The sequence below is a fragment of the Sinocyclocheilus grahami genome, unplaced genomic scaffold (genome assembly GCF_001515645.1).
Source record: "Sinocyclocheilus grahami isolate Dianchi unplaced genomic scaffold, SAMN03320097.WGS_v1.1 scaffold888.1, whole genome shotgun sequence".
NCBI classification, from domain to species: Eukaryota; Metazoa; Chordata; class Actinopteri; order Cypriniformes; family Cyprinidae; genus Sinocyclocheilus; species Sinocyclocheilus grahami.
Genome location: NW_015506067.1, coordinates 628,709 through 642,322, shown reverse-complemented (window position 1 = coordinate 642,322; position 13,614 = coordinate 628,709). Strand labels below are relative to the sequence as shown.

The 13,614-nt window shown below is 34.2% G+C and overlaps 2 protein-coding genes across 2 annotated transcripts in view; both read left to right on the top strand.

The window, feature by feature from the left end:
• LOC107563768 (calmin-like) overlaps positions 1-3,422 on the top strand; it is a 7,962-nt gene extending 4,540 nt beyond the window's left edge. Inside the window, exons 2-3 of the mRNA XM_016248711.1 lie at positions 2,958-3,040; positions 3,135-3,422. Of these exons, the coding sequence (XP_016104197.1) occupies positions 2,963-3,040; positions 3,135-3,422 (366 nt within the window). The 5' untranslated portion in view covers positions 2,958-2,962. The remainder of the gene's footprint in view (positions 1-2,957; positions 3,041-3,134) is intronic.
• Positions 3,423-9,185: 5,763 nt separating this feature from the next.
• LOC107563767 (myosin-9) overlaps positions 9,186-13,614 on the top strand; it is a 48,042-nt gene continuing 43,613 nt past the window's right edge. Inside the window, 1 exon segment of the mRNA XM_016248708.1 lies at positions 9,186-9,632. Coding sequence (XP_016104194.1) covers positions 9,258-9,632 — 375 coding nt within the window. The 5' untranslated portion in view covers positions 9,186-9,257.

Here is a 13,614-nt window from a genome sequence, read left to right as displayed (position 1 = left end):
CACTGTACCCAGTGGAAAACCCCCCAAAAGTGAACCGTACCGAGCCGTACCATGGAAAAGCGCCAAGAGTCACCTACATTGTCACCTTGGATGCCCTCGGGGTAAGCAGATAAACATCAAATTTTCATTTTTGGGTGAACTATCCCTTTAATGTATTTACAATTTTTTTTCTTTTTACAATAATAAAATAAAATAATACATGCACATGGCCAATAACAAATAAAAACATGTTATAATAAATATAATAATTAATAAAATAATCAAATTATTTGCTATAACTCTGAAACTGAATTACTGCATTAAAATGGTAAGCAAGGACCACCCCGAAACAGAATTATATTTCTAAAAAAATATAATAATAAATAACCATAAAAACATAATGAACACTGAGACATTCTTTACAATAAGTGTTGCTCATGCAGTGTTTTAGGTGATTGTATTGTGAGTTTGTGAAGCTGGTGTTTGTGGTTCATCAGTGTCCGGTCAGGGTCCGTTTACAGCTGGACTCTGAGCTTTGATTTGATTGGGTGTGGCATCATCAAATGCAGATAAGCTGAGTGAGAGCAGACGTGAAACCAGCGGCTGGGCATTTACTGATAAAAACACTCATAAATATTTACTGGCTGCAGTCAGAGATGAGCTCGTTATATTATCTCCAGAGCGCTGGATGAGCGATACATGTCAGATCTCTACTGCCAAAGAAACCAGAGCGTGCATGGGGTCAGAACCACAAAAAAAAGAAAAGTAAAATAAATACATGTCTTGATGATTTGGTTTATTATATTTCATAATTGTAAATTTTGTAGATGTATTATGTATAAAACATGTATGCGTGTTACAAAATTCAATGTGACCCTGGACCACAAAACCAGTCATACGGGTACATTTTTGATGATTGAGATTTATACATCATCTGAAATCTGAATAAATAAGCTTTGCATTGATGTATGGTTTGTTAGGATAGGACAATATTTGGCCGAGATACAACTATTTGAAAATCTGGAATCTTGAGGGTGCAAAAAAAATCTAAATATTGAGAAAATCACCTTTAAAGTTGTCCAAATGAAGTTTTATATAGTTACGTTAGGAAATATCTTCATGGAACATGATCTTTACTTAAAATCCTAATGATTTTTGGCATAAAAGAAAAATGGATCATTTTGACCCATACAACTTAATGTTGGCTATTGCTACAAATATACTCGTGCTCAAATTCACAGACGAGCAGGAATTCAGTGTCTGGCTATCAGACAGCAAATACTTTTCATTCTTTGTCAGTTCCTTTTTTTTTTTCCTCATGTCTTTTTCAATTTTACAGCATCCTCTTCTCACAAGTATTTAGGTCTGGGATGTGAATCCTGACTGTATTACTGTGCCTCAGTCATGAATCACAAGCAAAATTTATAGCTATTTAATTGTTCATAAAACCGCTCGTGCATAAATCATGTTCAGTTCAGTGCTTTCTTTAAGAAGGGCTTTATAGACCAATTACACAGAAATTAATTCTGATTATGATTCACGAATGAAACCCAGTTAGTAATTTTGAGGATAAAGCATATTCGTTATCAAAGATGATTTCAGTGGAACTGTCATAAAATCAGTTTATGACTCGCTCACATTTATGAGACTCTCTTCTCTCAAACTCATAACTCGTCTGTCATTTACGTACCACAAGAAATGAGCCATTCTGCTAGCTTTAGCGCTGACCTTCTCTGTCTGACACACACAGGAAGGAAATGAGGGCGGGGCCAGACGGGTGTGGCTGTTTAATATGCAAATATGAGCCGCTGTCGTCTGATTGGCTGGAGGGATTCAGCAGGGTCGTGTGTCGTGTTGTGACGTCGTCAGCAGAAACACACACGCACTCTCTCATCCAAATATGGAAAGCAGAACATTGTGTTATATTTGAACTGGTATCTGGAACGTTTGCGAGATTTCCCACAATCCTGTGTTTTTCCTCCGAGACCTTCAGTCAGAACGCAGTGAGACCAATGTGGTCTGGATTAGATTGCATCTCTCTCGCTGTGCTAAAGCACGTTTAATCATCAAATACTGCTTGCAGAAAGAGATTTTTACAGTCTGATGCCAAACAGCGATCTGTTTATTGTCACTGAATGATTTAGTTTAGAAACACAGCTGTGTTTTAGTGCTTCAAGGAATCTAGAAACAAAGAAGCTTTTTACATCTTTTATTATATGACGTTATTTTCATGACATGCTGGAAAACCCCCAAATTCTTGTGACTAAAATCTGAAAAAAATGATAAATAGATTTTAATATTCAAGCACATATTAATAGATCATGTTATGTATTTAGTTGTAAATTAAATGACGAACAATCGATTCATTAAATATAATTAAATCAATTTACAGGTATTATTTTAATTAAATAAAAATGTTTTGTAAATGCATTCTTAATAAGTGAGTGCACATTAGTAGTAGATACATAAATATATTAAAATATAAATAATTGATTATTATATATTATGATATTAATTTACACTTACTATTTCAATAATAAATGAACGTAAATCTATTCATAATTAGTGCATATTATTAATTAGTTAATATAAGTAATTTATAACAGATTAGTTAATTATATATTGTTCAATTAATTAACATTTATTATTTCAATTAATACATTATTGGGAATGTATTCTTAATAAATGAATGTACACATTAAATAATTTTCTATTGTCCTCATTTGTAATTTGCTTAGGATAAGTGTCTGCTAAATTATTACATTTAAATGTTAAATTAATGGCACTTTTGTTATTATGTTATGTAAAGCAAAATATATTCAGTATTCAAGTGAGGCTGTGTCCAAATAACTTTTGGGGCCGCTGTATTACTTGTGTAACAAAATGTATCTCAGCTACCTTCCATTTGATATAGCTTTGATTTGTTTTGAAATACATTTGCACAGTTTAACTAAACATTATGTGATGTAACTCCTCAGATGTGATGTTGAATCCCCCTGATGAACAGTCCGTAATGACCTATGTGTCCCAGTTTTTGGAGCACTTTCCTGGAATTGAGGCGGTAGGAACATTTCATCGAATTACTACAACACATCAATATAGCACAAGTCTTGTACGTCTTAACTAAATGTGCTTTGTTTTATTGTTTTCTCCAGGATGACACATCAGATATTCTAGAGCGAAACAAAGCTGGCGCTCGAATGAACGAACCTCCTGTTCGGAATGGAGTACAGAGGAAACGGGAGTCTTATACGGTCAAGAAAGATGTTGTTCAGCCACCACCCAAGATCTTCATCTCCTCAGTGTCTGAAGATCGTGAGCAGATCACCTCCCCAGTTCTTTCACACAGCCCTGAGGACAGACCTTGGACGAGTGAAGAGTCGTCGGTGGGTTCAAGTCCCAGTCCTGCAATTGACAAGGATTTGGTTTATTATATTTCATAATTGTAAATTTTGTAGATGTATTATGTATAAAACATGTATGCGTGTTACAAAATTCAATGTGACCCTGGACCACAAAACCAGTCATACGGGTACATTTTTGATGATTGAGATTTATACATCATCTGAAATCTGAATAAATAAGCTTTGCATTGATGTATGGTTTGTTAGGATAGGACAATATTTGGCCGAGATACAACTATTTGAAAATCTGGAATCTTGAGGGTGCAAAAAAAATCTAAATATTGAGAAAATCACCTTTAAAGTTGTCCAAATGAAGTTGTATATAGTTACGTTAGGAAATATCTTCATGGAACATGATCTTTACTTAAAATCCTAATGATTTTTGGCATAAAAGAAAAATGGATCATTTTGACCCATACAAATTAATGTTGGCTATTGCTACAAATATACTCGTGCTCAAATTCTCAGATGAGCAGGAATTCAGTGTCTGGCTATCAGACAGCAAATACTTTTCATTCTTTGTCAGTTCCTTTTTTTTTTTCCTCATGTCTTTTTCAATTTTACAGCATCCTCTTCTCACAAGTATTTAGGTCTGGGATGTGAATCCTGACTGTATTACTGTGCCTCAGTCATGAATCACAAGCAAAATTTATAGCTATTTAATTGTTCATAAAACCGCTCGTGCATAAATCATGTTCAGTTCAGTGCTTTCTTTAAGAAGGGCTTTATAGACCAATTACACAGAAATTAATTCTGATTATGATTCACGAATGAAACCCAGTTAGTAATTTTGAGGATAAAGCATATTCGTTATCAAAGATGATTTCAGTGGAACTGTCATAAAATCAGTTTATGACTCGCTCACATTTATGAGACTCTCTTCTCTCAAACTCATAACTCGTCTGTCATTTACGTACCACAAGAAATGAGCCATTCTGCTAGCTTTAGCGCTGACCTTCTCTGTCTGACACACACAGGAAGGAAATGAGGGCGGGGCCAGACGGGTGTGGCTGTTTAATATGCAAATATGAGCCGCTGTCGTCTGATTGGCTGGAGGGATTCAGCAGGGTCGTGTGTCGTGTTGTGACGTCGTCAGCAGAAACACACACGCACTCTCTCATCCAAATATGGAAAGCAGAACATTGTGTTATATTTGAACTGGTATCTGGAACGTTTGCGAGATTTCCCACAATCCTGTGTTTTTCCTCCGAGACCTTCAGTCAGAACGCAGTGAGACCAATGTGGTCTGGATTAGATTGCATCTCTCTCGCTGTGCTAAAGCACGTTTAATCATCAAATACTGCTTGCAGAAAGAGATTTTTACAGTCTGATGCCAAACAGCGATCTGTTTATTGTCACTGAATGATTTAGTTTAGAAACACAGCTGTGTTTTAGTGCTTCAAGGAATCTAGAAACAAAGAAGCTTTTTACATCTTTTATTATATGACGTTATTTTCATGACATGCTGGAAAACCCCCAAATTCTTGTGACTAAAATCTGAAAAAAATGATAAATAGATTTTAATATTCAAGCACATATTAATAGATCATGTTATGTATTTAGTTGTAAATTAAATGACGAACAATCGATTCATTAAATATAATTAAATCAATTTACAGGTATTATTTTAATTAAATAAAAATGTTTTGTAAATGCATTCTTAATAAGTGAGTGCACATTAGTAGTAGATACATAAATATATTAAAATATAAATAATTGATTATTATATATTATGATATTAATTTACACTTACTATTTCAATAATAAATGAACGTAAATCTATTCATAATTAGTGCATATTATTAATTAGTTAATATAAGTAATTTATAACAGATTAGTTAATTATATATTGTTCAATTAATTAACATTTATTATTTCAATTAATACATTATTGGGAATGTATTCTTAATAAATGAATGTACACATTAAATAATTTTCTATTGTCCTCATTTGTAATTTGCTTAGGATAAGTGTCTGCTAAATTATTACATTTAAATGTAATTTAATTTAATAAAAAATATTCTTATTATGTTTAATATAATAATACAGAAGTATATCATGTGTTTTAATAGAATGTATTTATATTAAATTGATGATGATTATATTTTTAGAAATATTGGTGGTCGTTGACCATTAATGTTTTTGAACTCTTTCAGAAATGCAGGAATTCAGTGTATAGTCAGTAATTCTCGTGACTGTAATCTGAAAGGATGATATATGATTTGCACGTTATGGCTTTCATTCATGGTCATTTAAATGAATCGCTGCATAATATTATTTTACTGTAATAGTGTTACCTAGAATAATCGAAATTGCTAACAGAACAGCTCGGCGTGTGGGTTCAGTTCACACTGTGGGTTCGAGCTTCTGCTTGCAAATGTTTGTGTGAAGTGTGCTCTTTGTCTTTGTCACTCATAAACTCAGTTCAGAGTCAGAAAGGTTTGGTTCTGCTGGACCTGAAGAGCATTTGCTGTAGGGAAAGAAGTCTTGAGACGGACGTTTAAAATTAGACTCGCAGAAGCACCAGGAGACTCAAGTGTGTCAGACACATCTGTGTCAAACTCATCTGCTCACTTCCCAGCTTCATGTGCACATTTTATACCTCTTTACTGCCCTTATCAGACTCTCAGTGATTTCACGAGGGAGTTTTCAGCCATTTCACGCTACGCTGGAGAAATGTGACGTTAACTGACCTGCTTTAATACAACAAAAAAGAAACCTCTCTGAATACTTCTTTTTATTTGTATTTTGTTTTTTATATGTACCTGATGGCCACTGTTGCAGTTTTATTTTTTTTCTCAAGTTCCATTTGATTTTTCCCCAAATTCAGTTTTTTCCGGAATCTTTCAGGATTCCATTTTTATTTTTCTTGTTAAATTTTTCTGGATTCCATTTTAAGGGTTAAATAAAATTTTAGTACTCAAAAAGCATGTCTAAGTATTTAAATATATACAATTTAACATCAATTTATTAAAAGTTGAACTAAAAAAAATATATAATATAAATATATTTAAGACCTAATCAGACATCATTTTTTGCATCCCCAAATCCAAATATAAAGTATATAAATATAAAGTCCATTTAGTTGTAGTCAGAACAGCAAAAAACACATGAATCTAACTAAAAATAGATTTTTGGAGTTGTCTAAATGTGGCTTTGATGTGTAGAAATTTATAGCCATTGTCGATGGATGATGCAGTGTCTGTTAAAAAAAAACTTTCTAATAAATTTATTAAATGCGTTGTAAAATAAGTGTTCATGTACTTGTCTTGTATCATCAAATTATGCCGTATAACAATCAATCATTGGGGTTTTCAACAGCCGACAGCGATGAACCAGTATCTAAGTGTATAATGATCCATCTAATGGCAGTATATTTTAAATTAATTCAATTATCAATAAAGTAGAATAGAATATTAATATAAATAAGTTTCACACAAAAATCCATATATAAAGTAGTCAGAACAGTGAAAAAAAAAACCATTAAATCTGGTGGAAAAACAGACTTTTGGGGTTGTCTGAATGGATTTTGTTGTGATTTTGACGTTTGCATGCATATTTTGAACCGCATTTTCTTAGGCACAGGTCATACACACGAATGTGTAAAATGGAACAAGTTGCATAAAGCCAACGCTATCTCACGACCAATTCGTATGCATTTTATGAGGTGGCTAATTTGTACGAATTCGTACGGCCTCACTCGTACGATTTTCACAACTACCCAGTTACGGGTAGGTTTAGGGGTGGGGTTAGGTGTAGGTCATTCGTACAAATTCATACCAATTGTGCAACTCTCATGGTTAATTTTCCGTAAGGGTTCAGCCTGAGGCCTATCAGTTTCACTTTTGTTGTGAAAGTGCCTTTTCATTTGGCAAAAATATAACTTTTGTGTTTTTTGTTATTAAAAAATACATAAGCAAGCCCAAACCAGATAAAAAGTAATGGAAAAGTAACAATTAATTACCATCCACGAAAAGTAACACAATTAGTTAAATTTTTTATGGAGTAATGCAATAATGTAATCAGAGTTGGGGGTAATGCAAATTACCATAACACATTACTTTCCTTAAAAAGGATCTAAGTAACGCAATTAGTTACTTTTTTTAATGAAGTAACACAATATTGCAATGCATTACTTTTAAAAATAACTGACACATGAATTTGCTTCAGAATACTGTGGAGTTTAATCAGACACACGACCTTTGATAGATTCAAGATTGAGCGGCGCCTTGTTTTTTCTTTTTTCTAGAACCTTTACTTTTACCGTTCCTCAGTGGCGAGATTATCTTTCCACAACTCTTAAAACATCCAAAATCTGAGCAGATGGAAGTGCAAAGGCTATAGGAAATGTTTTCAGATTGATTTATTGTAATATACCGTACTAGCTGTGCATGATTATATGGCTTGTTGCATTCTTTTATTTGCTTTTAGCATTGTTTTTCCCTGCCGTCTGTGATTTGAACAGGCCTGTGACCCACCAGAGACCCGCTGCTCTCTGTAGTTTAAACAAGCGCTCCATTGTCTAAACACGTCTCTGAATGGTATAATCAACAATGTGTTTGGTCCGACCGCATTTAAAGCAAAACGTCCCACGTACAGTGTTTATCACCGCGAGTGTGTGTCTGAGAGACTCGGACTGTAATTACGGCCGGCGCTGTCATTGCATGTGGCCGCCAGGAGCATGAGCTCACCTTCCTGAAGTTTGCTGTGTTTTACGAGCTGCTGACCTAACTTGTGTTTGGACGTGCGATACAGACCCAGCATTCCTGAGGACTTGCGTAAGAAAAGCAAGAAAAGTGCTCTGTCCTAGATCTGTTTCTCGTCCGCTCTCGGTTGTTAGCGTCAGTTGAAGAGCCTCTTCAGCTGCTGTTTATTTAAGATGCTGAACTCTGACATTAGAGATCTTCTCCAACATCATGATGACCCTAGCAACCAATTGAACACCCTAGAAACCACATAGAAATGATTTAGAGCATGCATTTTCCTCAAAAACATTTTTTTTTTTAAATGTATATATATATATATATATATAATATTTTGGCGGTGGTGCAACCTCTTTAAATTTTTCTAAAAAAAAAAAAATTTTGTCTTTATATTAAATATCTTGCTCAGACAATTAGGGATATACGAAACAAACACTTTTCACAAATGTAAAATCTGATGGTTACTCTATTTTGATAGTCCACTTTAGACATTCTACTAACAGTAAGTAACTTTGCAACTACATGTCAAATAAATCTCAATAATTTGCAACTACATGTCTACTAACTCTCAGAGTAGACTGTTAGGTTAGGTTTAGGACTAATAGAATAAATTGACATACTTGCAAAGTTTCTCATAGTCAATATGCTGTATGTTGTGGACCCATCAAAATAAAGTGTTGGAAGATATCAAGCAGACGGTCCACTAATACTCCAATGACTGCTAGTTGACCTGTAGTTGCAAAGTTACTTGCTGTTAGTAGAATGTTTAAAGTGGACTGTCAAAATAAAGTGTTACCTTTTGCTTGTCTGCAATAGCATGCAAATTATGTCTGGTGAGTGCTGCTCAGGTAAACAGCACTTGCGTGATATCTGGTTGGTAAAATATATTTTTTGCAATGGACCAGCCAAAGTTACATTAACAGAAAAAAAAAAGTTTTATGGTTTTCTCAGACATAATAAACACATTTTCGTCTAGAGCAGCATGCACAAAATAACAAGGACATTTATTAAGAAAATAAACCGAAAAAGCTTCTTCAGACGGATCGTGTAATCTTCCATTTTCGCCGTTTCTTGTTTATTCTGCTGGTCAGGGTTTGAAATAAACACACTGTACGCTAATAAACATCCTTGTTATTAATTGTGCACTTCTGTAAAGTTTGTGTGTACATTAATGGTTCATAAACAATCGTTTCTCCGGCTTCTCTCGCCTCCAGCAACCATGTCGGACGCTGACAAGTTCCTGTACGTGGACCGCAACCTGGTCAACAACCCGCTGGCGCAGGCCGACTGGGCCACCAAAAAGCTGGTGTGGGTGCCGTCGGAGCGGCTGGGGTTCGAGACCGGCTCAGTGAAGGAGGAGCACGGCGATGAGGTGGTGGTGGAGCTGGCTGACTCGGGGAAGAAAGTGCGGGTCAACAAGGACGACATCCAGAAGATGAACCCGCCCAAGTTCAGCAAGGTGGAGGACATGGCCGAGCTCACCTGCCTGAACGAGGCGTCCGTGCTGCACAACCTGAAGGAGAGATACTACTCCGGCCTCATATACGTGAGTCTGAGCTAACACCGTTTCCACTTCAGGATCATGCGCGAAGTTTAAAACCTGTAAAGCCTGAGATATCAAGCTCATATAGTCTGATATAGTGAGAATATGGTGGAAAAACAGCTCTGTTTTATTCAAACTAAGCAAAAATATGCAATTTTGCGCAGATGCTGATATTTATAGGACCAAAAAAGTTATGAGATCAGTGAGATCTTTGTAACAGTACAGCAGATACTTACATAAAATGATCTAAATATCAGTCATCACTCTAAATCTCCAATAATATGTCTTAGTCAGATGAGATTTAAATGATCCAGACATATAATGCAATGTAATCCAATGATGATTGAGAGATAAAGAAATAAACGTTCCTCAGAAGATGAGATGTTTTGGAGGCTTGGGAAGATCTTTCCTCCATTGAGGAACAGTGAAAGTAAAGCTTCTGGAAAACAAACGCTCCTCAAAAGATCTTGATGATCAGATTTGAAACTCACTGATTTTTCTAAACGATGATTGATGGAGAATCGAGTAAAGCCCAGCTGCTTCAGTTCAGTAAGTGTTCATCTGGGAAATAATACAAAAGTTATTATATTATAGTATTATTTTTACATTTACTTGATAAAAATCAGTAAAGATTTGATAGCAAAGACGCGTGAAGCACGAGCTGAAGGTGGACTTTTGTACAATTATACTGAAAGAACTTTTGCTTGATAAAAAAAACTAAATTATCAATCAGACAGCAGAAGATATAGCGTCGAGGTAACACTATTTTAAAGTGCCTTTGTTAAACATGTTACATGTACTTACTATTATATTAACAATAAATTATGCATAATTACATGCAAGTAACCCTAATCCTAACCCTACCCATATAGTAAGTACTAAAGCAGTAAGCCCCTAGAAGCCGTGGTTTACAGTGAATTTATAACAGCTAACCCCCTTATATATGTTTTATAATATGTAGTTAATTAATATCGCTCTGTACTTAAATTAATAATTACACCTTAAAATAAAGTGTAACTGGAGTAGATAGTGTGTGAAACGGGTTTAACAGCAAAGTATTGGTCATGTTGATCATTAGAAATGTGCGTATCGAGCTTTAACCGCTGCTCTTACAGTCTGACAGCAGCTCATGTTCATACACGATCAGAGCCTTTCTCTAACAGGTTTAATCCACTTCAGGGGGTTTGCTTTGGATGAATTATTGAATTTTCAGCATCATAACGCCAGTCTTCAGCGTCACATGATCCTTCAGAAATCATTCTAATATGCAGATTTGCAGCTCAAGAAACATTTCTGATTATTAATATCGAAGACATTTTATTTTTCAGGATTCTTTGATGAATGGAAAGTTCAAAAGGGCCCTTCAAAATATGTAATTAAATTTTTTTAAATGTAAAAATCTGCTGATTTATTATTATGGTCTGAGCTTTCGTCATCATTAGACTGTCTTTTTATTTGCCATTTGGCAAATGTAATGGTTTATTAGTACGAGGGCCGTTATCTTACTGTAGTTTTCTGGAAAGGCGGCTCCCTCTCCAGTCACAGGAAGCCAGATATTGACTTCCTGTTTTGTGGTCTGAGCTCTTCCTGCTAAAGAAGCTCAGAAGGGTTTACTGAGAGCGAATGAGTGGTGCGTTTTTCCACCTGGAGGAATTTATAGCTGCTCGTTAGTTAAACCAACATGACAAACGCTTTGAAGAACATCAAAGTGAACACAATCAATCAAACTTGAGCTTGTTTAGTTGATCAAATGCTCTCGTCATGTTTGAGTCAACAGTTCATGTTATAAAGAAGAAATGTTTGTTTTTATACTCGGAAATTTAACGTAAACTTTCTCTGCCTCTGAAATGACTTCTATTAGATTGATAATAAATAACGTTGATCATTTTTACACCCTGCTTGTCAAATAAAACGTAAAGAATGAGATAAAAAAAGAAATAAAATATAAATATTTATAAAATCTAAGTAAAAATTAGTAAAATAAGTACAAATTTTAAATGATTATTTCCTTCCAAATAATCTCACTCAAAATACATAAAATACGTCCTGATTTTCAAATATAAATGGATAAAATAAAGGAAAACAAATAAAATCAAAGTAAAAATATGTATATAATATAAAAGTATTACTTTGTCACTTAATCTCTATCAGTACAGAAAAAATTAAAAAGTCAAAATAACTTGTTAAAAAAAATTTAAAAATAAAATATAATTATCGTTTCCTGCCAAATATTCTCATTCAAAATACATAACATATATCCATACATATATACATAGCATATAAAAAATAAAATCATTGAAATAACATAAAATAAGTCAAATTAAATATAAATATAATCTAAGTAAAAAAATAAATAAATCTATATAAATATTAAATAAAATATAAAATTATTATTTCCTCACTCAAGATACATAAAATACCTTCTGCTGAACAAGAATGTAATCAGTTAAACTAAATAAAATTAAATAAACCAAAAATACATAAAATGACAGAAGTGAAATGCCTAGTGAATGTCATTTCATGTGTTTAAAGTGTTTGCACTGTGATTTCATTTTCGTATATCTGTCTCCTCCCACAGACCGTGAGGACCAATCGATTCTCTGCACGTGAGTCACATGATCCTGCATGCGTGTGTTTTATGATGTGATCTAGGGCTGTGCAAAAAATCGAATGTGATTTTCAGAGCCGTAGTTCACTGACAAGCTACACAAAATCGCGTTCAAAATCGACAATGAATCTCCTGAATTTTGAACGCGATTTTGTGTAGCTTGTCGGTGAACTACGGCTCTGTGTAGTAAATGCCGCTCCATCTGAAAGCACGTGCTGGAGATTTACTACTAATCACAGAACCGGCTTTACTGACGAGATGCGCATGAAAATCGCATTTGATTTTTTTGCACAGCCCTAATGAAATCATGATTTTTTTTTTTTCAACTTATCTGTGTGTTTGCATATGTTCAGGGGTGAATCTGGTGCCGGAAAGACAGAAAACACCAAGAAGGTCATTCAGTATCTGGCACACGTGGCCTCGTCCCACAAAACCAAGAAAGACCAGGTTAGTTGTTCATGAGACCGTTCAGTCTTTCGGTTTCAGAGATGTTCTTCATGTAAATCAGCGGTGGACTGAAGGCCATTTTTCCTCATTTAGCATTTAGCTGGTTGTCGTTCTCCACCCTGCTTTCATCTGCTTTCACATGGTCTTATCAGATCAGGCCGAGCCGGAGGAATGCGGGTTGTTTTGGGGGTTGGGAGGGACTTTAACGCAATTCACAAGCATGGTAATCCATTAGAGAAGCTGTAAGTCCTGCATCAGGCCTGGAAAGCGTTCACAAACAGCCCAGTCCAGTTTACTCCACCCAGACATTTTAAGACATCCATTGTAATGTTACAAGCCAAATATAGCATCACATCACCCTTTAAGATTTTAAGATAAGATTAAAAAAAAAAAATTCTAAAGGTTTTTTTCTTTTTTTCGAAAAATGGTCAGTGAAATGAGATGCTTCTCAAAATTCAACTAAATAAGAAAATAAGATTTTTTTTTTAAAAATAATATTTTATCTAATTTACTTATTTTTGTGTTCAATTTTATGCTTTATATTTTATTTTTCCAAACCCGTTTTGCATATTCCTGCCTATTGTTTCAATCGGATTTGAAACCTTATATTTATCTTTTATTTTGACCATACATATTTTTGCATGCTGTAAAATACATTTAAAAATTAACTAAAATATAAATGCATTCATTCATTTATTTTATACTTTATTTAATGTTTTGGACCATATTTCTGCATATAATTTCAGTCAGATGTAAACCTCATTTTAGTATTTCTTTCTTTTTAGCATACATATTTCTTGCATATTGTTATATACTTGAAACTTACTAAATTCATTAAAAAAAATTTAAAATAGAAAATATGTAAAATATTTATTTATTTTGTAATTTTACAACCCTGTTTGGTCATATTTCTGCATGTAGTTTCAAACA